Genomic DNA, 23,531 nt, shown 5'->3' with positions numbered 1-23,531 from the left:
TGTTCGCATGTGGAATAAGGCACGCTCAGGCTCCGTTCTCCTGTGAAGTCCGTATTTTATTCATCATTTGGGCGATTTGAAACTGCCGTCTCCCCCTCTATTCCCCATTCCTTCCAAGGGGACAAACGAATTGGTGATAAATGCCACATTATAGACTACAGTTGCCAAAGAGAAAATACCAAACCATCAATCGAAGAAAATGGAGTTCACATAATGAATGTCTTGCGATCCCATCTTGGGCAGGAAGATGGTTCGCTGCAGTCCTGCAGGGAGTGTCCTGGGCTGGTCACGCCATCCCTTCTGAGCCTCCCAGGGGATGCGCTCCGCCAGGACAGCGCCCTCGCAGTGCTCAGTGCCCTCGCCAGTCCGCAGTGTGATTTGAACATCAGCATGTTTTCTTAAAGATCTGCTCTCGAGACATCTGCCTTAAACGATGGGGTCCCCAAATGAACAGCTGTCCTCGATAGCAAGGTTGTATTGAGCGCCCTTCCCATCTTTGTAGGTGCTGGTCACTATCCGCATCCAGCCGCGCTCGCCCTGTGACAAGGGGGAGCTTGTGTTAGCTCATCGCCCAGCCCGACCCCACTCAGCACGCCCGCACCCCCTCCCTCCGCCTGGCACTCAGCACAGGCTGCACCACCTCGCCGTCCAGCTGCCTCTCCCTTCCCCGTGTGGGACCCCTGCTTGCAAATACCTTTTGTGAGTATTTCACTTTGTTAGTATGTGACATGAGGGGTGCAGGTACCTGCATGGCAAAGGCCAATTCATGGAACCAAAACATGGGTGCTTTGGACCAGATGACTTAACTTCCTACTCTTGCTCCATGTGCAGTCATTTAATACAAAATACTGCTACTGTGCCTGGCAGGCAGGGCTCAGTGGTTGAGGGTCGACCTATGTTCCGATCTGATTCCCATTCAGGGCACATGTCCGGGTTGCGGGCTCAAGCCCCAGAGTGGGGCGTGCAGGAGGCAGCCGACCAATAAGAATATATATACAAAATACCAACATTGTGGCACTTCAACATTAATCACTTTCCCCCATTTCACAATAATGAATGTCTGTGTCTTAAGCCATTAATGGTTCATACTACTTCTTAAAATTAAAATTCTGGCAATCAGTTTCTGTCCCCTGCATTTGTGACACAAACAAAGGTATGAAAAATTATACAGGATTACTGGGCGGAGCCAAAACTGACAGGAAAAAGGACGAGCCAGCTGTGAAGGAATAAGCTATTGTAGCTAGCCTGCAGCTTCTAGAGCCGAGTCCCCCCAGGCCGTTCCCCCTGAACACACCTGGCAGTGTCTGGAGACGGTCTTGGTTGTCACAACTGAGGACAGGGAGAGCAGCTGCTGGCATCTGGGGCCAGTGGCCAGGATGCCGTTTACCGCACCACACTGCCCAGGACAGCGACAGCCCCCACGCAAGTCAGGTGTCTGACCCCAAACGTCACTGGCGCTTGCTGAGGGCCCAGCTCCAAGCCACAAAGCACAGCACCATGGACGTGAGGAGTGCCAGCAGGGACATCTTACCCATGGTTCACCCCACGAGTTCCGGACAATCCAGTACTCGGTCCCATCGCTGACGCCCCAGCCGGCCACGGAAATGATGTGGTTAATGTAGCTCTTCTCCTGGTACTCCGAGTAGATGCCTCCGCTGTAATTCACCATCTTTTCTGTTGCCATTATCCCGCAGCTGGGAGCAAGCAGGGAGGGAATTAGCGCTTTGTGAATCTGAGTAAATCTGACCCAGATAGTGCGGCAAGTGAGCCTGCCTGCTGGCGGCACAGCCCGCAGCCCGCAGCTCTCGCTGCAGCCGGGCCTTTCCACACACTGCCGCTCACTCCCAACCACGGAGGGCCCACGGCCAGCTTGGCTCCACTCCTGAGAAAACCCCCGGCGGCCGTCTGGAGCCTAGCGAGTGCAGGGGTGATGTGCCTGCAGCTGCGCCTCCCAGCCGGGGCTGCTCACCTGATGGGGCCGTTGGCGTAGATCTCTGCCATCATCTTCTCCCTGCCGGCCACGGAGCCGTAGTCGCCCACTTTCCAGAGCGTGTAGTTCTGGATGGGCTGGCACTCCTTGAACTCCGTGCATGTGCCACACTGGTTGAACTTGTTACACTCTGGGGGTACACACAGTCAGGGAGACCCGCCCTCAGTCATCCGCCCGGGAGCACTCCAGGCCCACCCTGCCCTCGGCTTCCTGACTGACATTAGCGGTCATGGCCATCCCACTGTTTAATCCTGCTGCTCCTTCTGCTGCACAGGAGTTCTAAAGAGCCCAGCCCCAGGCCTCAGTGGGAAGCACAGGACGGACATAATTAGCACATAGTAGGCACTCAAGTCAGCCTTTTTTCTTTTCCTTTAATGGCCTGTGGAAGGGCCCTTTCACAAACTCCATAGCTGAAAATAGGGCATCATTGGATGGTTAGCTCTTAAGATGAGTTAGCTCTTAAGATGCTTAGGGAATAGTCTTATCATTTGGAAAAAAAATAACATTTTTTTAATGATTTTGGTTTGAGGTGATATCAAGAATTAGGCTTTAAGCGGCTGCCAGGCTGGGAGCGGCCAGGCCCGGAGCAGCCGGGTCTGGTGCGGCCAGGCCCGGAGCAGCAGCAGCCAAGTCCAGAGCAACTAGGTCGGGAGCGGCAGTGACCAGACCCGGAGCAGCTGGTTGTGGAACGAACCAGAGCAACAGAGGCCAGGCCCGGAGCAGCCAGGCCCGGAACAGCTCGCTCCTCGCCTGTCCCTGCCCCACAGCTGCCTCTCAGACAGGGCTGGAAACTTTTGTGGGAACTTGAGGGTCTGCTGAATCAAGTGATGAAGGCTTAGATCTGGATGTGTTGAGTTAGTATAGGGCTGGGGTGTTGATCTGTGAGTGCCTTGGGTGGGGCCTGGACGAGGCTGGTTGACCTATTTGGAAATGTCTTTTGTGTGAAATGTATCATTGGGCATGTGGAGGTATTATTGATATGAGAAAATGCTAAGTAACTGATTTACTATCTGAAAAGGGATTTACTATCGGGGAAAGGGAGGGAGGAAGAGACTGAACATAAACTGCACCTATGGATGAAGACAATGGGGGATGGGGAGGGGGCGGAGGGTGGGGTGGGAACCTGGTGGAGGGGGGAAGAAATGAGGAACCTTTGTAATAATATGAACAATAAAGATAGATTAAAAAAAAAAAAAGAATTAGGCTTTAAAAAACGGCAGCCTTCAGTTCTCCACACCACCCACTGCCTCTGTTCCTGGACCTGACCTGCCTTTTCACAGCCGCGCATGTTACCTACGTTGCTGTTCTAGTTTCTTATCAGCCCAGGCTTCTCCCCAAGGATATTCGACTCCTTGAGGTTAAAATGGCTTGATGTGTCCTTTGGTCACCAAATGCCCAGCACAACCCGCAAGTGGCCACATTCGATAAACACAAAGACCAGGCTATTGCAAACAGCCAGGCTCCTGATGAGCTGTGTCTGCCCGTAACACCAGGGTTCCAGGGCCAGCCTAATTCCAGATTAGGCAGAGGGGCAGAGTGAGGCCCCAGGGCCCACCCGATTCCTGGTTCCTAGCGGTCATTCCGCCTCCCTTCATCTGTCCCTCTCAGGTTCTCAGATCCCTGCAGCCTTTACCACTGCAGACTGGCCCGACCAGTCTGGGGGAATTCCTTGTGGCTGGGCAATATGGCCCTGAAGGCAAGCTGAGGGCCCGAGGTGGGGTGGGGCCTCAATCTGCTGGGTGCCTCCCAGGCCCCGGGGCTAGGCCATCCCTTTTGTAGGAGAGGGCGGTGGGAAAGCACCTGGGCTCCCTCTAACCGCCTCCAACCTCAAACAGCCTGGAACTGGTCCCAGCTCTCTGCTCCAGCTGACAGAGGTAGTGTGGACGAAAGGGGCCACATGCTGACCTGGCAGGCTCAGGGGAGGCCTGTGTGGCGGTCTTGCAAACTCAGACTAAAGTCACCACAAAGGATGGCCTGAAATTAAACTTTAACTAAGAGCAGTTGTCCTAGTCCAGTATCTTCAAGGACAAGGTCAACTTGTACCTTAACTGAGCCTGTGTCTTTTTGCATCTATAACTTACCCTTGAAACAGCTGGGTAACTTCCCTTTTTCTGGAGCCCCTGGGGCACAACCAAATGTGCTGGGCGCCAGGACAGATACCACAAATTCCTTCATCGTCCTGTTAATTGTTCCTGCACCACCTAAGTATGTGTCCATCATTTTACTTTTTTTATCTAATTCTAAGGGTTCCATCTCCCCACTCACCCCCCTTTGCTTTATCCCACCTCCTTAATCTATCACAAATGAGTTCCATGTAACCCACCTACATCCCTCCTTTGATTGCAATGTATAAATACAGATGTAACCCCCATTCTCCAGAGCTTTATCTCAATTCGTTGAGGTTCTGCTTCCTGGCATATGTCAACAGTTTGGGTCAAACTCACAAAAATTCTTTACAGGTTTCAATGGTTTTTTACGTTAACCGGTGACTTAAAACTGCCAATTAGGGACTTTCTTTCCATTTCAAAGGGAATAGAAAGAAAGGAATGTGCCAACTCCATGGTTTCCAGGCCCACTTGGGTCAGCTGGTCCATGCAGGGCCCCTGGACTCCAGTCCACCTGAATGCACACGGCCCGGGTCATGCGGCAGGAACCACGCCAGAGCCATGCTCCATCCTCCAGGGGGGCCCGCTTGCCTCCTGGGCAGCAGCCTGCCTGTGCTCAGCGCGCTCCCGGGAAACTTACTCTGCCCTGCGTGTGGCCACCTGTGCTGCTCTCACAAAGGCCACACAACCACCGTGTCAGAACAACCACGGCCGGCCCCGCTGCAGGGTCACGGGCTGGAGATCCCTGCCCAGGGCCTTTCTGGTGCCCTTAGCAAGGACTATGGGCTCCAGCTCCCTGCTCCCCGAAACCCACAGGTTTGAGCCTCCCCTGGCACCCCGACCAGGGAGAGGAGCCTGGATTGTCCTGGGAAGAGGGAGGCAGGGGGAGGGCCTACCCTGGTCCTTGGCCTGGTAGTTGCAGGTCTCATCGGGAATGCCGTGCCTCTGGGCGTAGGCCCACACCTCCAGGTCGTTGCCCCCCTCGCAGGAGCCGGCCCCCGCGCAGTCGATGACGTGCTGCACAGACAGGAGGGTGGAGGGCCAGGCCCCCTTCCTCTTGATGTTGATCCGATCTGCAAGCACACCGTGGGACTCAGCACCAGCCTGCCCTGCCGCTTGTCCCTCAAGGAGGGCCCTCTCCCGACTGCCCCGAGGAAACCTCGGCCCTCCGGAGCGGTCCCTGGCCCTTCCCTTCGCTGCACTGACATCAGTGGCCACACCACCCGACGGCAAGGGATGTGGGCTGGGCCGAGCTGGAGATGCCCCCTAAGAGCCCGCTGAGGAACTGGAAGGGCCAGGAGCAAGGGCAGCCAGGACCACAGGCAGTGAGCCCAAGGCCAAGAGCCCCTGGGAGGCTGGGCGGGACTGGCCCGAGGGCACTGCCCTACTGCTGGTGGCATCTGCACCACGGGACTGGGGGCAGAGGCAGGGCCCTGAGCAGCCAGCCAGGATCTGGTCAGGGTTGACTGCCTGTGGGCAGGGCCCACACCCCGCTGTGGGCACCAGGGACAGCCCCAGGCAGGTAACTCTTTCAGGAAGGACTTCTCTTTGCCTTAAGCCCGTTGTTGCTATACATTTAGGTGAACACACCTTGGAAACACCCTTTCAGACCCCTCAAGGGCAACCCAGGAGGGCACTGGATCTGGTTAACAATCCTACTTCCTCACCTCCCGGTAATTCCCCCTGAATTCCAAATGTCACTCTGCCTGGGGCACTGGAGATATACTGCTTCCGGTAACTGTCTTCAGCTTTGGCTTAAACAAACTCTTACAAAGATTCTCTAGACTAGAGGTTTGGATATTCCTGGTCCAGAGGGGAGAGGGCAGAAGTGGGAAGGACGGGCTGTTCGGTCAGAACATGTGAGGTTTGGAGGGGCCAGACGTCCACGCGAGAGGGAGTGTGGGCGCCGGTGTAACGCTGAGGGGAGAGTTTGGGCAGGGCGGGGCCAGGGACCGGTCCTGGGGAAGCCGAAGTTCCCTGGTGAAGCTGGGAGGACGAGGAGCCTGGAAGAGCGGGAAGGAGGTGGGCCAGTGCTAAAAGCATTTGTTGCCCAGGAGGTGGAGGCCCGGGCTGACCACTGGGTCTGCCTGCATGGCAGCCTCTGGCCAGTGACCTTGCAGCCAAGTGGAGTGAGGCCGCAGTGGGCTCAGGATGGGGAGGAGGAAGCAGGGAAGCCCACAGAGGGTGGTGGCTGAAGGCGGGCCGGGGCCACGCTCCTGCACAAAGTGAAGGCCAAGTCTGAGCACAGGGAGGCGTGGCCTGGGCACGCGGGACGCCCAGGGACCAGAGGGAAGGATAAACCAGCTGTGTTGGGTGGCAGCTGGGTGGCCCTGTGGAAGTCCCCTTCTGGAGACTTCTGCTTTCTCAATGAAAGTGGAAGGAGAACACTGCCACTGGGGAAATGATGGAGGGGTGAGGAGAAAGGGGGAGAAGGGGCCTCTGTCCAGGAAATTCCCCCAGAACTGAGGCTGGTTGATCATCCTAAAGGGACCGTCAAAGGCAGCTTCTTCAAGGCTCCTCCAGGGCCCTCCCTGGGACAGGCCCAGGGGACTTCTGCAGCCTTCTTCCCCTCCCCCACTGGGCCCTTTCACTTCCTCATCGAGTGCGCCGTCCCTGACCACCTGCGGCCTTGGCCCGGCCTCTGCCTTCAGGCTGCCCTTCCCCTGCCTGCCGCCACGCCTTCCAGTGGTTCAGTGGTTTGAGCTCTGGCCTGTCTAGCTCCTGGCCGCCCCGCTCTCCCAGGGGTTCCTTCACCTTCCAATGGGGCCTCAGAAGGCCCCTGGGGGCCACGTGTCACGGCTCCCGTCCTGCCCGCCTGCGTGGGGCCCCGCCAGCCTGGGCACCGGCGGACACCTGCGGGCGGGCCTGTGCCGGAGGGCGCCCACACCTACCCGCACCTACCGGCCATGGCGCTGGTGCTGCCGTGGGCCCAGCAGGAGCCGCAGTACTGGGGGATGTGCTGGTTGCGGGTGACGCTGGCATAGTTGACCCCGTCCACGTTGCGCCAGTCCCAGCTCTTGGGCAGATCCGACAGGGCCAGGTACTCGTGAGGCCGCGGGTAGGTCCTGGGGAAAGGCAGCGTCAGGACCCGGCCTCCCTCCATCCCCCGAGCCCTCCCCAGGCCGCCCCAAAGGCAGGGGCAGGGCTCCCCGGACGGGAAGAGAAGAGAGACCCCCCAAACTGGATCTGACCCTCAAAGGTCAGGAGGGCAGGGCGCCCAGGAGGCGGCTGGGCCCCGGGAGGAGGAGCGCGCAGCCCGGGCTGACCTGCGCCCCGGGGGGGCCAGCCGGTCCCCGCGCGGCGCCCGGTAGCAGCCCGGGCCCGGGAGGGGGCGGCCGGCCCGCGCGCCCGCCAGCAGCACGAGCAGCAGCAGCAGCAGCGGCCCCGACGACGCCATGGCTCGAACCCGCACCGGATCCCGCGCGGCACCCTCGGCCCGCGCCTCCCAGCCGCGCTCCGGCCCGGCCCCGCCCGGCCCTTAAGGTGGCGGCGCGGGCGCCCGGACACTCCCCCGGGGCGGGGCGGCCGCTCCGGCCCGGTGACCCCGGCCCCGCCCGGCCCGCGGGAGAGGCTCAGCCGCAGCCCCGGCGGGAGGGGCCAGGCGGGTCACGTGCTGGGCTGGAGCCGGACCCCAGGCCTGACCCCGCACTGGCCACCGGCCACGTGGCTGGGGGGCCTGGTGAGCACACCCGAGCCAGACCTCGAGGGGCCCTGGGCGGGGCGGCCGGGACAACAGCCTGGGATTCTCGGGACCCTCACCCCTGTCCCGGCATCCCGCCTGGGCCCAGCCTCTCCCCAGTCCTGGCAGAAAGCCCCTGTCCCCGCACAGTCTGCCCGGCCTGGCTCTGCACCCTGTGGCGGGGGCCCAGGCCCCCTGGATGGAGGCCGCCCCTCACGGAAGAGGCACTGCCAGGCTTCTTGGCACAGAAATCCTTGCTTCTGCATTCTGGCTTCCAAGATGCTGCGCAGGCTTCCTGCTGACGAAGCTCTTCAGGGTCGAATGCGGAACTGAAAGCAGAAGTGGGGAGCCGTGGCCTCGATTTCGTAACAACAAGCATCCCTTCCTCCTGCCGCCCCAGACGCAGAGCCGCTGCCTCAGCTGGAGGAAGGGTCCGCTGGCCCCTCTGTGGCCCCTGGCCCCTTCCTGGGCCTGTGCCACCTGATAATCAAAATCAAAATGACTGCCTCCTGGACTCCCAGCAGTTTCCGGGGCCACCTTAGGAGTGCTGGAGTGACCACAGGACCCCAACGGGGCTGGGCACCTGTCCGCAGTGGCTGTCAGGGCAGCCGAGGCCTCAGGTGGAGCCCAGGCACTGCATTCTCAGCCAGAAGTTTCGTCCCTGTTCCTGAAAAGCCACTGGGAGCTCGGGTGTGGTCACGGCCCCACCCTCGGATGTGCTCTTTCCCTCTGGGAAAGCCCTGAGTTTGTCACTGGCAGGTGACCTGCAGTCACACCGGCCCCGGGCTCGAGGGCCCAGCTCCCCGTGATGCTGCCGCCCACAGAGGCTGCGGAGGCTGGCCTGGTCGCAGGGCCGGCAGCCAGGGCGGAGGCCAGGGTCCCGCAGGGTCCCACACAGGCCTGTGGAATGCAGCTTAGCCTGAGGGAGGGGGGTGACACTCAGGCTGGTGATGGGAGGACACCAGGCTGCCTGGCTGTGGCCCACCAGCCTTTCCCTGGCACAGAAGCAAGTCAGACTCAGAAAGCGATGAAGGAAATCGGGCAGCGGGATGGGGAGGGAGTCTACACATTTGAAACCACAACTTGCAAGTTGAGAAGTGAGCGAGTGAGGGCGGGGGTGACACGCGCTGTCTCTCTAGCCCCCGGACAGTCAGCGGTATGGAGCCAGGGCCCTGCACCTGTGAACTTGGCTGTGACCAGGGATGCTGAGGCTCTGAGAGGGGGATGGCCTTGGACCAGCCTGAGCCACGTGTCGGCCTGCAGACTGTGGTCCGAGCACTGCAGCTGACTGCTAGGGAAGGGCACGCAGATCAACACGAAAGGCCGCTGGGCTCAGCGGGAGGAAGAGCCTGCTGGGCTGGCCTCCGGGCCTGCTCCTCTCTCCACACAGCACGTGCACCTGGCAGCCAGTCCTGTGAGGACATCCTATCTCATAAAAGTGTAATATGCAAATTAGCTATCAATCTGCTACACCCACAAGCCATGCCCACCAGCCAATCAGGAGCAAATATGCAAATAAACCAAACTAAGATGGCTTCAGCCACAGAGAACAGAAGGGAGGCTTGGAGTTTCCCAGGCAATGGAGGAAGCCAAGCTTTCCACACACCCTGACTGGTCCAGGCCTCTCCACATCCCAAGGGAACCCCCACCCTGATCTGGGACACCCTTCAGGGCAAACCAGCTGGCCCCCACCCATGCACCAGGCTTCTATCCTATCTAATAAAAGAGTAATATGCAAATTGACCATCATTCCAACACACAAGATGGCTGCCCCCATGTGGACATAAGATGGCTGCCACAAGATGGCCAGCAGGGCAGGGCAGTTGGGAGGGAACCAGGCCCGCAGGGGAGAGCAATTGGGGGAAGATCAGGCCTGCAGGGGAAAATCAGGCCGTTAGGGGTGATCAGGTTGGCAGGGGAGGGCAGTTAGGGGTGACCAGGCCTGCAGTGGAGGGCAGTTAGGGACAAACAGGCTGGCAGGGAAGCAGTTAGGCATCAATCAGGCTGGCAGGGGAGTGGTTAGGGTGATCAGGCAGGCAGGCAGAAGTGGTTAGGGTGATCAGGAAGGCAGACAGGTGAGCAGTTGGGAGCTGGCAGTCCTGGATTTTGAGAGGGATGTCTGACTGCCCATTTAGGCCTAATTGATGGACATCTTTCAAGGGGTCCCAGATCGGTGAGGGTGCAGGCTGGGCTGAGGGACACCTCTCCCCCCACCTCACCCTGCACAAATTTCATGCACCAGGCCTCTAGTCCTATATAATAAAAGGCTAATATGCAAATCGACTGAACAGTGGAACAACTGACTACCAGGGGAGTGTCTCTCAGCCAGAAGCTGGGCTCAAGGCTGGCAAGTGCAGTGGTGATGGCAGGAACCTCTCCCACCTACCTCGGCAGCAGTGGGACATCCCCTAGGGCTCTCGTACTGCCAGAGGGCGCAGGCTGGGCTGACGGGCCCCCCCTCCCCTGAGTGCATGAATGTCATGCACTGGGCCTCTAGTGTGTGATAAAGACTCATCTTCTCCAGCCGGGAGCAGAGGGGGCTGGGCAGGGGCCCACCAGCTCTAGCCACTCCCTCCTGGACTCTGTGTGACCCACCTGGGGCCCCTGGGGCAAGTCCTTCAGGTGCTGAGACGTGGGGTCACCCTGAAACCACCACCAAGCCCCCTCTCTGGAAGCCTGCCTGTGCCCTGCGTTTCCCTCCTGGACGGAACTGAGCCACACCTGCTTCTAAAGGCAGAGGCGGTGACTTTCTAGAATAGTCTCCAGGGTGGGAATCATCTGTCCTCTTTAGATGCTGGCACAGCCCTGTGAGGTGGGGCCAGCTGCTATCTCCCCATTTTATAGGAGGGGAGACTGAGGCTCCACAGAAGTCAGGAGACCTGTACTTAGCACAGGCTTGTGGGTGGCAGGTTAGAATCTAGTCCCTCTCCCCTTTCTTTTCCTCTATAAAGTCTCCTGACACACACATGGTCCAAGGCCACAACACAAGAGCCTATCATTTCTAAAATGAGGGTTGATTTCCCCTCGTCCCGATGAAGAACACACATACTCCCTAGCTGGGCTGGGCCTGGCCCGCTCCCCCACGGGGAGGAGAGTGCGGACAGGTGTCTCTGTGTCTGTGGAATTTCCTCGGAACCTTCCCCCCTCGGAACCTTCAGGCTGCGTGGGGGCTCCTGCCCCGCACTGCAGACACGTCCCACCACTCCCCACCCCTGAGTGGCCACGTCCTGGAGGCCGGTGTTGTTGGAGGGATGCTGACCCTGCTCGCCAGGCACCGCTGGCTTCCCAGGGCACTTTGGCGTTTGCCAGCGCAGGGACCCTCTCCATCCACGTGGCCAGGAGGTCAGATGCTCCAGCTGAGTCCCAGCCGCCTTTGCAGGGGAAGCCTTCCGATGGGTGGGTCAGGTGTGACCTCGTCCTGCTGCTGTCCCCAAGGGCGTCACCATGAACCCCTCTTGGACACACACTGGCCTCCCTGGGACCCCGTTCATGAGGTCGGCTGTCAGCATGACCTTCAGAACATGTTGGCCGTGACCGAGCCCGGAGTGTTGAGCCTGCCTGGAGCTGCCCATGACCTCTGTCTGGAGGTCTTGGTCATACTGGCCAGATCCGGTGGCTTTCTGAAGTCAGGCAGTCACAGGTATTCACCGAGCACCTGGCATGTGCCAAACCACGGTGCCAGCCCCTGCCTCCGAGGAGCTTACCCGTGGGAAAGGGCACATGGAGAAAGGAAGCCCTCCAGGAGGAGAGGTGCCTGGAAATGGATACAGCAGGGCCAGCTGTAGGTGGGGCCTTTGGGGAGGGTGCTCCAGGGAGCGGAGACTGGTGGTGGCAGCGAGGACACCGGCAGTTGGGTGGGTGCTCACCCAGAAGAAGCCGAGGGGCACGAGGCAGCAGAGGTGGCTGACAAGGTCACGAGAGCTCAAAGGTGCCCTAAGCATGCCCCTCCGGCATCCAGCCGGGCACAGCTGCTGTGTCCTGCATACCGCCTTCCGCCACGCTTCCTGCACGCGCTGCCCAGGAGGTGCGGGCCCTCTGCCCTGCATCGCAGCCTCCGCAAGTCCCCTCCCCACCCCTTCCCTCCCGCATCTTCTCCGAAGGCCTGAGCCCCGCTGGCTGTGGTGAGAGGGGTGGTTTTCCCTGTGGCAGAGGCTCCTGAAGGGCAGGGCCTGGATTAGGTGATAAGATCCCTCTGGCGGCCGTGGGCCGAGGGGTGGAAGGAGGCAGAGTGAGGCCAGGTGGGCCTGCTGTGGTCAAGGCCGGGCACTGAGGATGCCCCACAGAGAGAAGGCAGCAGGCACAGGGCTACCTGTCTGGGAGGCAGAGCTGGCAGGACCCAGGCGTGGGCCAGGGCTGGGGAGAAAGAGGAGGTAAGCAGTCTGGGCTCCTCAGATGCCTCGTTGGAGGCCAGCAGGCTGACCCCTCTCTGCACCTCACATTGTACCCCTGGACACAGGGGCCTGAAGACCTGCAGCCCGACCTCACTCTGGGACTCCAGTGAGCCAGTTTCTCCTTCGAGCCTCCCATTCCCCAGTGAGGGGGCAGAGACCCCGGCAGAGGCCAGTGGAAAGGGGCCAGGGCTGTGTGTCTGCATCCTTGGAGAGCAGGCCCCCTTCCCTGCTTCCCCGAGGCCCCTCAAGCCCCCGGAGAGCACCTGGCCAGTGTTTGTTGGATAAACGAATGGGTCTCTGAGAGGCACACACAGGCCTCTTGGGCAAACACTGGCTTGAAGGAGTGTGTGTTCTGTTTGGTTTCAGCTGCAGGTGCTGGCGGTGCCGTGCTTATCTCTGCTTCCGCCCAGAACGCTGCTTATCGGGTCCTGTCCCCTGGGGAGGGAGAGGGAGAGGGAGAGGTGGTGGGGTGGCTAATGTGTCCCTGCAGAATCACGGCCATTCGGGGAAGTTCGTGTGTGCGCGTGTGCATGTGTGTGTGTGTGCGTGCGCATGCGTGCATGCGCGTGCATGTGTATACGTGTGCATGTGCGTGCGCGTGCGTGCGCATGCGTGTGCATGTCTCCTCCTGCACCTTGGAGATGGCTCAGCCCCGCTCTGACCCTCGATGTGCCCAAAGAGCTGGCAGAGCGTCTCGCTGCCTGGGCCCAGAGGCCAATGAGGGAGCACGGGGTGCAGAGTGGCCCCCAGGCTGGCGTGGTGTGGGTGCCACGGGGGTTTCCGGCTGGGGACCAGGCCTAAAACTTCTCCACGAAGCCGGGCAGCCTTGTGGGAACACAGCCGTGTGCTCCCAGCCCCTCCTCTCTGCAAATTACTTGTTCTTGCTCCAGAACTTTCTCTCGCAGCTAGAGAACACCGAAGCCGAGGACAGGAACGGGGAGCGGGCGCAGTGGATCTGCCCACACCGCTGAGTCACTCATAATGGCCCCTCAGATGTCATTTTCTTGCGAAGACATTTGGAAAAATTTCTGCCTCTGAATCACAAGCAAAAACTATAATTCAACAATCTCCTCGGAGTTATTCACGGAGCTTTGATGTACCCAGAAGAGGATCAGGGGCGGATGAAATCAATGAATTCTAAGTGTGCTGTGTTTTTCCTGATTCCATGTCATCTGTCAAATTCGGGGCGGGGTGGGGAGGCTCCATCTGACCACTGGGGGCACTCCTGGAGGAAGTCCTGGAGCAGCCGATCGGGGTTCTGGTGACACTGGTTTTCCTTATCGTCGTAGTCCTATTCCCATAATAGACGCAGTGACATGCAGGAAGGGCTGGCTGCCACCGCATCTTCTCGTGGGCAACATGCGCGAGGGCGGTGCCCAGCTAAGGGTCATTTCACGTCCGGCGGTGTCACCACCGTGCATTCCCTGGGATGCTTTTGCTCCTAATCTCTGTCCTCTGCGCTCTGCCCTGATGTGCGCTGATGCTCTGAGCTCCCTGGCAGTCACTGCTAACCTGCCTTTGCCACGGCCCTTCTCTGGGGGACAAAGGACTGTCCTTCGTCACAGACGGCCACTCTCCATCCCTCGCTGCGGTTCAGGGCTGTCACCTCCTCTGGGTGGGAGAGCAGAGCTGCGTCCCAGGAGGGACTGCCTCCTCTGGTCTGAGGAGGGTTCTCCGAGGCGAGCTCTTCCACAGGGCACAGCCCCCTTCACCGGGACAGAGTGGCCGCTCTCAGCCCCATGCCTGACTTACCACTGCTTCACCCAGACCTCTTACACTGGACAGCCAGCCCTCTGTGCCCACAGCAGCTCAGCCTGGCACGTGGTAGGTGCTCACCACCTAGGCGTGGACGGTGCCAACTACACAGGGAGCCGCAGCCTCTAACACCCTGGAGGCCGACTCGCAGAATGCCGCCTGCGAAGGCACAGGCCCCACCGCGGCCGGCACCTGCTACCCCGCGCGGCCGCGGAGAGAACTCCGGCTCAGGGAGGAGGTGGCCCACGGGCGGCTGCGCCTCGGCCCCGGACCCTGGGCTCCCTGCCCAGCATCTGCCCTCGCCCAGCAGTGTCCAGAGCTGAGTGCAGGCCCAGACTGAGCAAACACTGCCGGCAAACAGCTCAGAGCAAACAGCGCCTCTTCTTTCCTCTTCTGCCAACTGCCCATTAACAGGAAAACCTTTTAGGCGCCCGTCGGGCCTGGCCCCCTCCCTGAGCAAACTGAGATGGCCGGGAGGAATGTGCTGGGGGGCGGGGGGGGCACCCCCGGCTCCTGCCCACTCAGCGAAGAAGGAGCACAGAGATGGAGGGCCCCGCCCGGCGGTGTCCCCGCAGCCCCCCGGCCCTGTGAGCGGCTCTCACAGCACCCGCGGTCACCCCGTCAACAGCCACTTAGGGGCTGGAGGGAAAAACCCTCCGCCTCCCCCGCCCCACCCGGCCCCACGAGGACATGCTCTGAGCAAATACATTATTGCTTTATGAAAACGCGCGCGGCTGCGCACACTGGCCCAGCTGGCCGTGTGCGCTCCGCAAACATTTGCTGAGGCCCCGCTACCCGGGGGCAGGTGGGGGGCTCGGAGGCGGAGAGATAGCAGCAGCGCCCAGACAGCGGAGATAAGGCCTGAGAATAAGTGATTAGCAAACAGGACCGAGTAAAGTGCGGGGGCCGCAGACCTGTGTGTGTGTGTGTGTGTGTGTGTGTGTGTGTGTGTGTGTGTGAGAGAGAGAGAGAGAGAGAGAGAGACCCAGGGACTGAGGGGAAGGTCAAGGTGCTGGAAGTCCCAGGGGAGCAGCGCTGGAGTCTGGGAGTCTGTGGGAGTCTGATGAGCAGGGGAAGGGGGGAGGTCAGCAGGGGGTGAGGGAAGAGGGCGCCCAGGGAAAGGGAATGGGGTGACATCCATGGGAGCTGAAGGCCTATTTTTTTCATTTGTGAAAAGTACTGCCGGACACCGCACACTCCTCCATCTTGAATGTGTGCTTTCTTCTCTTTACCTTTGAGGGGGCGTGGTTTGCACCAGAGGTGTCTGTGAAGCCTGTGGTCGTTGAGGTTTGAGCAGAAGGAACTTCCCAACCCGAGGAGTGCTCCCCGAGCTCATCCCACACCCCGTGGGGAAATGCACCTGCTGTCACCCATGAGCCACCCTGGCTCACCTCTCCCTGTATCACATTTTATTGTGCTGCCTAAATGTTTGCGACTAAATTGCTGGCCTGGTGACTCTTCACCTGAGTGCGTCACAGTATCTCCTGAAAACAGGATTTCTGTTTGTGTAAGCCCCGGGCCCGGTCACATGGAGCAGCTCTAACACGGACACAGTGTTATTGAGCAATGTGTGCCGTCTATGCCCCCGACTGTCCTGGGGCGCCCTTCACAGCACCTTTCCCGGCCCAGGGTCATGGGGCCTCTTCGGGACAGCGGCAGCCAGAGCAGCTCTCGTGCCAGCCCCTGGGGGACAAGCCCTCCTTCCCCACCTCTGGGGTTTGCTTCCAGTGGACAGCTCAGGTCCTTCCTGGACAAATGCCTTTGGGAGGATTAAAGACTATTTACCTCCACCTCCCTCCCCGCCCCCCCCCAAGTCCATTGTCAGCAACTTTTCTTTGCCGTCCCACGGACCCCGTCTCAGGCTGCCCAGGCCGGGAAGTACACAGGGTTTAGGAGCCAAGGGTCTGGAAAGGCCCAGGAGGCAGGACTGACCCCTCAACCGACATCACCTGTCAGGTCAGAGGCTGGAGGACAGGGGCCGGGGCCTCTGGGCTGATGCACTTCAGTCCTGCTTTTGGATTCACATCCTGGGGACTTGGCTTCCTAAGTCAGTCACCCCCTGGGAGAACTCCGGGACTCAGGCCACCGGCACCATCTCCTCCATTCCCGAGCCCCCAGCGCCCACAGGGTGCGGGTATCGGGCAGGTGCCGTCGGTAGCTGTCCGCTGATGAGGGCCCGCCTCGGGCCCGGGCAAAGACCGAGAGAGGCCTCCAGAAGCAGGAGCTTGCTGGGGACAGTTGCGCATGAGCGGGGGCTTCAGGACTGAGGTGTGGCTCTGCCTGCACCCCCAGAGCTCTGAGCTGCGGGGCAGGGCTGGCTGTGGGGACGGGGGCCAGAGCCTAGTTTTGCAAGTTGCTTGGTGAGAGCTCAGGGAAGCATCTGAGGATCCGGCAGAGTGGTCCATCCTCTGCTCCCCCAGCACAGCTGCCCTCGGCTGGGCTTTCGCCAAACGGAAATGTGGGTGGGCGTCCCTGAGCCCCGGAGCACTCTTGGTCTGCTCAGGGAACCCCTGGCGGGCAACGAGCCCCAGAAGCAAGACAAGAGCAAAGGGGACAAGAGAACCAGGGCTCGAAAGGGTGATGAGGGGCCAGGCTCAGTCGTCATACCACATGCCTCACCAGCCGGTGCCCAGTGTTCATCTCGAAAGCCCACCCCTGGTGCTGGACTGCCGGGCACCGTGCACAAGGGCAGCCTTTGGTCTTGAACTCTAGGAAATGACCGGGCAATATTCTGCTCGGGGAGAGGAAAAGAACACCCCCTTCCTTAGGATGATCGGCAGAACGCGGGGGGCTGGGCCGGCCTCGGGCTGGACACACCCTTGGGTCACACTGGGGGGCAGCCGGTCCCATCCCTGCGAGGGCCAGTCGTGCTGGGCTCCCACTGGCGAAGGGCGTCTCTCCCAGGGCCTGAGGACTCCGCGAAGACCTTGCCCTCGGGCACAAAGCGAGGATGCGTGAGATTGTGCACATTCAGATCGGCCAGTGTGGCAACCAGATCGGATCCAAGGTAAGGCGCCCTCACTCCTCGCAATGGCTTCCCCACGGGGCAGGGGCAGCCGGCCGCACGCGCTTGCTGGGCGTTTGATTATTAAATGGCCTCTAATTAGACTCAGGAAGCAGCACAGGCGTACGGGGTTAATTGAATTCATGTTAATTTTGCGGAGTCTCTTGTGTACGATACACATCAACTATTTTTACTTTTATCATCCTTAAGCAATAAACTTTGGATATCTGAAAATAGTAATTTGTCTCCAAACAGTTTTCCAAAGTTTGTTGGGAAACTTTCAACGCCATATCTCGAAGCTATCTTTCCCTCCCCTTTAGATTATAAAGTTAAAAGGATCCACAACTGCCGTTCCATTTAATATGCAACAGGAAAGTAAACGGTAAACCGCCAAGGTTTGTGCCCAGGAGCAATAAGGGTTAAAATACACGCTCTGGAATATAAGAGAGTTTTTCTCCCCCTCCCCCTCCCCCCCAACATTTTCTACAAAGGACCCGGCTCAGAGGGTAATGCTAGGGAAACACTGAGAGCGCCCGGTCCCTCCAGCTCCCACTGGAAGACGACCAGTCCTATGGTCTCCGATTGTTCTCATTGCTGTTAAATTACCTTTACAATATGAACTGTATTTAAACCGTCTTTAAAATGTTAAAAAAAAAAAAAAAACTGGTGAAAGACAGCATAAAACTTACCACCTTCACTATTCTCCCCCGTCACCTTAACTGTTTAAAAGGGTGTCTAACTCAGTGCCTCTTGCAAACCTGAAACTCTGCTAAATGGTTAGCCCACATTCCTCTCCCAGCCTGGCCCCTTGTCCGGGTCCCTCCTGCAGGCTGTCATCAGCATTTGTCCTTTATGTCATGAGCACAAGTCCTCAGGCTCATCCAGGCTATGGCAGGTGACTGGATTCCCCTCCTTTCTTTTTAAAAAGTCCCCCTGGGAGGACATTCTCCTTGATTTTTGAGAGGAAGGGAGAAACATTGATGTGATCAACACCAACCGGTTGCCTCCCAGAAGCCCTGGACTGGGGATCGAACCCGCAACCTAGGTATATGTCCTGACTGGGAGGTGAAGCCACAACCTTTTGGTGCACCAGACGATGCTCCAACCCACGGAGCCACCCCGCCAGGCTCCTTCCTCGCTTAAGGCTGAATATCTCTGTGTGTGGCTGGACGGCATTAGTGACCCTCATCCCTGATGGACAGGGGGCTTTCTCCACCGTCTGCCGCTGTGGGTGCCGCTGCTGGGCAGAAGCCAGTCTTTGGACAAAGACGCTTGCTGCTCCAAGGGAAGCATCGCCCTTCCCCACGACAGAGATAAGATGCTCACCCTGCGGCCCGCGGGGGAGGCCCAGCCCCCTCCCTGACGCTGGGAGATAATGTGGACGGAGGCCCTCGGGAGGGCCAGCAGTGCAGATAGGGGCTCAGCGCTCCCTCCAGAACTCTGGGCAGAACCGCAGCTGCTACTTAGTATTTGGGTCCATAAGAACTGCATTTGTGGTGTCATAGGACTTAACTTTACTGACTCTCCCCCACTCTAAACAGTGCTGGTCACCTATTGAAAATAAGCCCGTGGCCGGACAGAGCCACCCTTCACAGGGGGTGGCTGGGAAGGCCGTGGGGACGTGAGCATAGGTGTGCTCATTGCACGGGCCCATGGGCTTCCCCGGGGCAATGAAAGGAGGCGTCCGTAACTGTTTTTATCTGAGAGCTAGGCATGTGTCTACAATAGTAAGTGCTGTGTGTGACTGGTATGATTTTGAACTGTGTGCTCACCTGATCATCAGAATGCACATTGCTTGCATCGGGCAGACTAGTATATGTCCCTGTTACAGGCTTTTGGGTGAACTTCGTGAAAATAAACCTCCAAAGGGAAGTGCGAAAGCAGCTAAGGGTTTGTTTTCATTCTGTCTGTTTTCATTCTGCAGTCTATACTTCATTATTATTATTTATCAGTCCTCACCCGAGGATATTTTTCCATTGACTTTTAGAGAGAGTGAAAGACAGAGAGAAATACCGATGTGAAAGGCTCACATCAATTGGTTGCCTCCTGCATGTGCCCAGACCTGGGACCTTTCAGTCCACAGGCCAACCCTTTATCCACTGACCCAAACCGGCTAGGGCTGAGAGTCTATACTTGACATGCTTGGAGCACTACAGGTGAAATTAGAGCTACACTGTGATGGGAAATTCTAAACAACAGCTTTAATGTCTACAACAGCCTGAATTTAATCAGAGCAAAATCCAGCGCAATGCACGTTGCAGTCCATTTGGGGAATTCCGATGGGTATGGAAAGCGGTCTTCAGATGCAGCTGTGGTAGAGGCACAAAGCAGAGCCACGGCGGCGAGGATTTATGAAAAGGACCAGCAGCATGTGTTGGGGAGGGACAGGCAGGGAGACCCAGGGAGGCAGGCCCAGGGCACCTCCTGTCTTCCTGTCCAACTGCAGCCAACACAGGGTTTTCCGAGTCCCTGTGCGCACTGACCACCGTCCTCTGCTTCCAGTTCTGGGAGGTGATCGGTGAGGAGCATGGCATCGACCCGGTGGGGAGCTACGGCGGGGACTGCGCCCTGCAGCTGGAGAGGATCAGTGTGTATTACAACGAGGCCCACGGTAGGAGGCTGTGCTCCGGAGCAGCCAGTGCTCACAGGGACCACGAGGTGTCCCCGGGCGACGTCCGGGCACTTCCGCAGGACGCTGAGTGACGGCTCCCCAAGCCCGGCTCAAAGAAGTCACTAAAGGGAGGCACAGTTTAAGCACCAACCTTCCCATTTGGATTTTAAATAAAAACCAGCAGCATTTCTAATAGGAACAGAATCTTTGTCCTTGGCAACGTAACACAACAAATCAATAATGGAAAAGTGATTTTTAAGGCGCTTTGTAGATTTGTGTGTTGTTAGGGTCAGGATGTGATTGCAAATCTCTACCAAAGACACCATTTTTTGGGGGGGGGAGGGGGGGGAGGGGAAGGGACCAGTATCACAAGGTTCTATTTTGATGAAACATTAATTTTTATTTTATTTAAAAAATATTTTTCTTGATTTCAGAGAGGAAGGGAGAGGGGGAGAGAGAGAGAAACATCAATAATGAGGATCACTGATCAGCTGCCTTCTGCACATCCCCTATGAGGATGGAGCCCGAAACCCAGGCATGTGCCTTTGACCGGAATCGAACCAAGGACCTTTCAGTCCCCAGGCTGACACTCTAGCCTCTGAGCCAAACTGGTTAGGGCGAAGCATTAACTTTTAGAAAAAAACAAGTTTGCTGACTCCTTCGGATCTTTCTGCCCAGGTAAGAAATATGTGCCCCGAGCCGTCTTGGTGGACCTAGAACCTGGGACAATGGATAGCATCCGGTCTAGCAAATTGGGAAGCCTCTTTCAACCAGACAGCTTTGTCCACGGTAGGTTTTTCTGGAAGGTTCCATCGGGACGAGAGAAGGATGCCTGCTAACGGTGTCCTCCTCTCTCCACCCTGTCTCCTCTGCCTCTGGGGAGGTAACCACGTGTCCTCTGCCGCAGGTAACTCTGGGGCTGGCAACAACTGGGCCAAGGGCCACTACACGGAGGGAGCGGAGCTGCTGGACAGCGTCCTGGACGTGGTGCGGGGCGAGAGCGAGGCCTGCGACTGCCTGCAGGGCTTCCAGATCGTGCACTCGCTGGGCGGGGGCACCGGCTCAGGCATGGGCACGCTGCTCATGAACAAGATCCGGGAGGAGTACCCCGACCGCATCCTCAACTCCTTCAGCATCATGCCCTCGCCCAAGGTGTCGGACACGGTGGTGGAGCCCTACAACGCCGTGCTGTCCATCCACCAGCTGATCGAGAACGCCGACGCCTGCTTCTGCATCGACAACGAGGCCCTCTACGACATCTGCTTCCGCACCCTGAAGCTGACCACGCCCACCTACGGGGACCTCAACCACCTGGTGTCCCTGACCATGAGCGGCATCACCACCTCCCTCCGCTTCCCGGGCCAGCTCAACGCCGACCTGCGCAAGCTGGCCGTGAACATGGTGCCCTTCCCGCGCCTGCACTTCTTCATCCCCGGCTTCGCCCCGCTCACGGCCCAGGGCAGCCAGCAGTACCGCGCCCTCTCGGTGGCCGAGCTCACTCAGCAGATGTTCGATGCCCGCAACACCATGGCCGCCTGCGACCCCCGGCACGGCCGCTACCTGACGGTGGCCTGCATCTTCCGGGGGAAGATGTCCACCAGGGAGGTGGACGAGCAGATGCTCGGCGTGCAGAACCGGAGCAGCAGCTGCTTCGTGGACTGGATCCCCAACAACGTCAAGGTGGCCGTCTGCGACATCCCGCCCCCGGGGCTGAGCATGGCCGCCACCTTCATCGGCAACAGCACGGCCATCCAGGAGCTGTTCACCAGGGTGTCGGAGCACTTCGCGGCCATGTTCAGGAGGAAGGCCTTCGTGCACTGGTACACGGGCGAGGGCATGGACATCAGCGAGTTCGCGGAGGCCGAGAGCAACCTCCACGACCTGGTGTCCGAGTACCAGCAGATCCAAGACGCCAAAGCCGGCCTGGAGGAAGACGAGGAGGTGGTGGGGGAGGCAGAAACCGAGGCAGAGGATAAGGAGGGCTGACCGAGCGCAGCTGGCTGGGAGCGGCTCTTCACACGAGTGCTCCGGGCACAATCCCAAGATTGTGCTCCGCTGAGCAGCACCAAGAACCACTGCTCACAGCCACTCAGCGTTAGCTCAGCCACAGGCACGGGCGGGGGCACAGGCAGGGGCAGGGGCAGGGGCAGGGGGCGGTGGGTGGGGTGGGGACATCACTGATGGCTTCAGGGTCTTCTCTGGCGCTGTATTCCATGCACTGTCTGCACTCCTTTGAACAGTAAAGTGAATTTATCACCAAGTACTCCCTTTGCCTACCACTGTTTACTGTGTGGACAGCACGTGCGGGCAGGACAGCACATGACGTGTGGGGATGAGGGTACCTCGTCACTGTCAGCAAGGAGGTGCCCCTGGGCTCCTGACTCGGTATCCCGGGCTGTGAGGACTCCGCCCAGCACCCCCTCTCACGCTTGTTGGCTTCCAGGAAAGCCAGGTGACCAAGTGGTACTGGGGAGCCACACAGCTGAGGCAAGTGAGTCAACACCCACCGGCAAGTGGGGTAGTCCCTGTGCCCAGCGCAGCCACTGGCTGGACAGGAAGGCGAGGAAAGTGCGGGCCCAAACCCAAACCACAAACGACAGCCAGAACTCAGGGGCACCAGTCCGCTCCTTGTTGCCAGCTCCCCACACACATCTCCCATTTCCGTTCTTACTGGGGTCAGGCTCTGGGCCCCTGTTGCCCACCCTCCTCGGGTCCCTCTGAAGGCTACTTTGGAATGGCCTTCCCTCTCCCACCCGTCACCACCTTCCGAGCTCCTGCCAGCCCCGTGCACTCAGGAAGGGCGGGCGAGGGCGGGCGTGGGCGCGGCGGTCACAGAGGACATCATCTCATCAGGGGGCTTTTCTAGCTCAGATTAATTTGCAGAAGTTGTCATAATGTTTGCAGGATGACACAGCTTTAACCATCACATGGTTTTAATCTGCTCTCATTGCAACAGGACCAAACACACAAAAGCATAATCAAATCGCCTGTAACTTAATTACAGCTTACCTATTTCCAACATATGCTGCGGCCCTGAGGGCCTAAGGGCTTAATGGCCCACAATTACCCCCGAGCTCTACCTTGTTTGCTGCACGGACAGCCGGGTTCACTGGCAGGCACAAGGTCTTGCTTCCTGATTTGCTTCCATAATCTGCAATAATAATGAGGAGCAGGTGCAGGCAGGTTCGGGGGGCTGGGAGGGGGAGATGGAGCTCCTTCTGGGAAACATTACTTTTCACAAATGCATCAAAGGGAATGACTGAGATTGCCAAGAGGAAATTAAAGTCTTGAGGTCGGCAGTATAGCAAGCCTTCTATTTACAAAACGAAAAAAGTTTTAAACACTTTCTACTTGAGGCTCAAGAATCACTAAAAACACAATCAGATTAAATAAGAAGCTGCACCTGTAAGCTCTTACTTTGAAGTTAGGAACTTCCTCAGATGCTAAAAAGTCATACAACCTGTGATTACCTAAGAATTCATACTCCTGCTTCCTCGAGCACTTTCCTCCTCAAATCTAAAAAGGCAATTAAGTGGATGGGAGGAAGGATATAAATCTAAATTTAAAAAAAGACTTCTGCTGACGTATATTACTATAAAGATTTTTTGTTTGCTCAATAGTAATCATTAAACTATAAAGAAATTCCATTTTAAATGGCTCAATTGCTTTATTTCAGACAAAATAAATTGCTTTTCTTGGAGTCTAACCACCTAGACTGATTAATTTTAGTTAAAAATACTTCAAAATGCATCTCATCAGCCTACTCTTTTGTATGGTGGAAATAGATTAAAAAAACAAAAACCTAAAAATATAGAAACCAAAAGAAATCCGTTCCCTGATTTTGAAGAGCCAGTTTCTTTAGTAGTATGGTCGCTCCGGTGACATTGGTCTCTCAGACTGACATAGTAGAATCGGAATTTTAGAGTTTGTCCGATGCCTTCACCTCCCACCCCAGAGCACTGCAAGAGATTAAGAACAGCCCCAACCATCCCAACC

The 23,531-nt window shown here is 58.1% G+C and overlaps 2 protein-coding genes across 2 annotated transcripts; one reads left to right on the top strand and one right to left on the bottom strand.

Moving 5' to 3' along the window:
- Positions 1 to 35: 35 nt before the first annotated feature.
- Positions 36 to 7,632, bottom strand: CTSZ (cathepsin Z). Its single transcript, XM_084887271.1, has 6 exons — positions 7,362 to 7,632; positions 6,997 to 7,160; positions 4,992 to 5,168; positions 1,970 to 2,120; positions 1,532 to 1,694; positions 36 to 537 (listed from the first exon to the last, which is right to left on the bottom strand). The coding sequence occupies exons 1-6, from the start codon at positions 7,490 to 7,492 to the stop codon at positions 427 to 429; spliced, it is 897 nt and encodes a 298-aa protein (XP_084743397.1). The 5' UTR covers positions 7,493 to 7,632; the 3' UTR covers positions 36 to 426.
- A 9,067-nt stretch (positions 7,633 to 16,699) lies between these two features.
- Positions 16,700 to 22,849, top strand: TUBB1 (tubulin beta 1 class VI). The gene is made up of 4 exons (XM_084887258.1): positions 16,700 to 16,927; positions 19,427 to 19,535; positions 20,214 to 20,324; positions 20,443 to 22,849. The coding sequence occupies exons 1-4, from the start codon at positions 16,871 to 16,873 to the stop codon at positions 21,519 to 21,521; spliced, it is 1,356 nt and encodes a 451-aa protein (XP_084743384.1). The 5' UTR covers positions 16,700 to 16,870; the 3' UTR covers positions 21,522 to 22,849.
- The last annotated feature ends 682 nt before the right edge of the window (positions 22,850 to 23,531 follow it).

Source organism: Pipistrellus hanaki (genome assembly GCF_964339955.1).
Source record: "Pipistrellus hanaki genome assembly, chromosome: 6".
NCBI lineage: Eukaryota > Metazoa > Chordata > Mammalia > Chiroptera > Vespertilionidae > Pipistrellus > Pipistrellus hanaki.
Note: the sequence above shows the minus strand (reverse complement) of the source record. Positions and strands in the feature narration are given on the sequence as shown.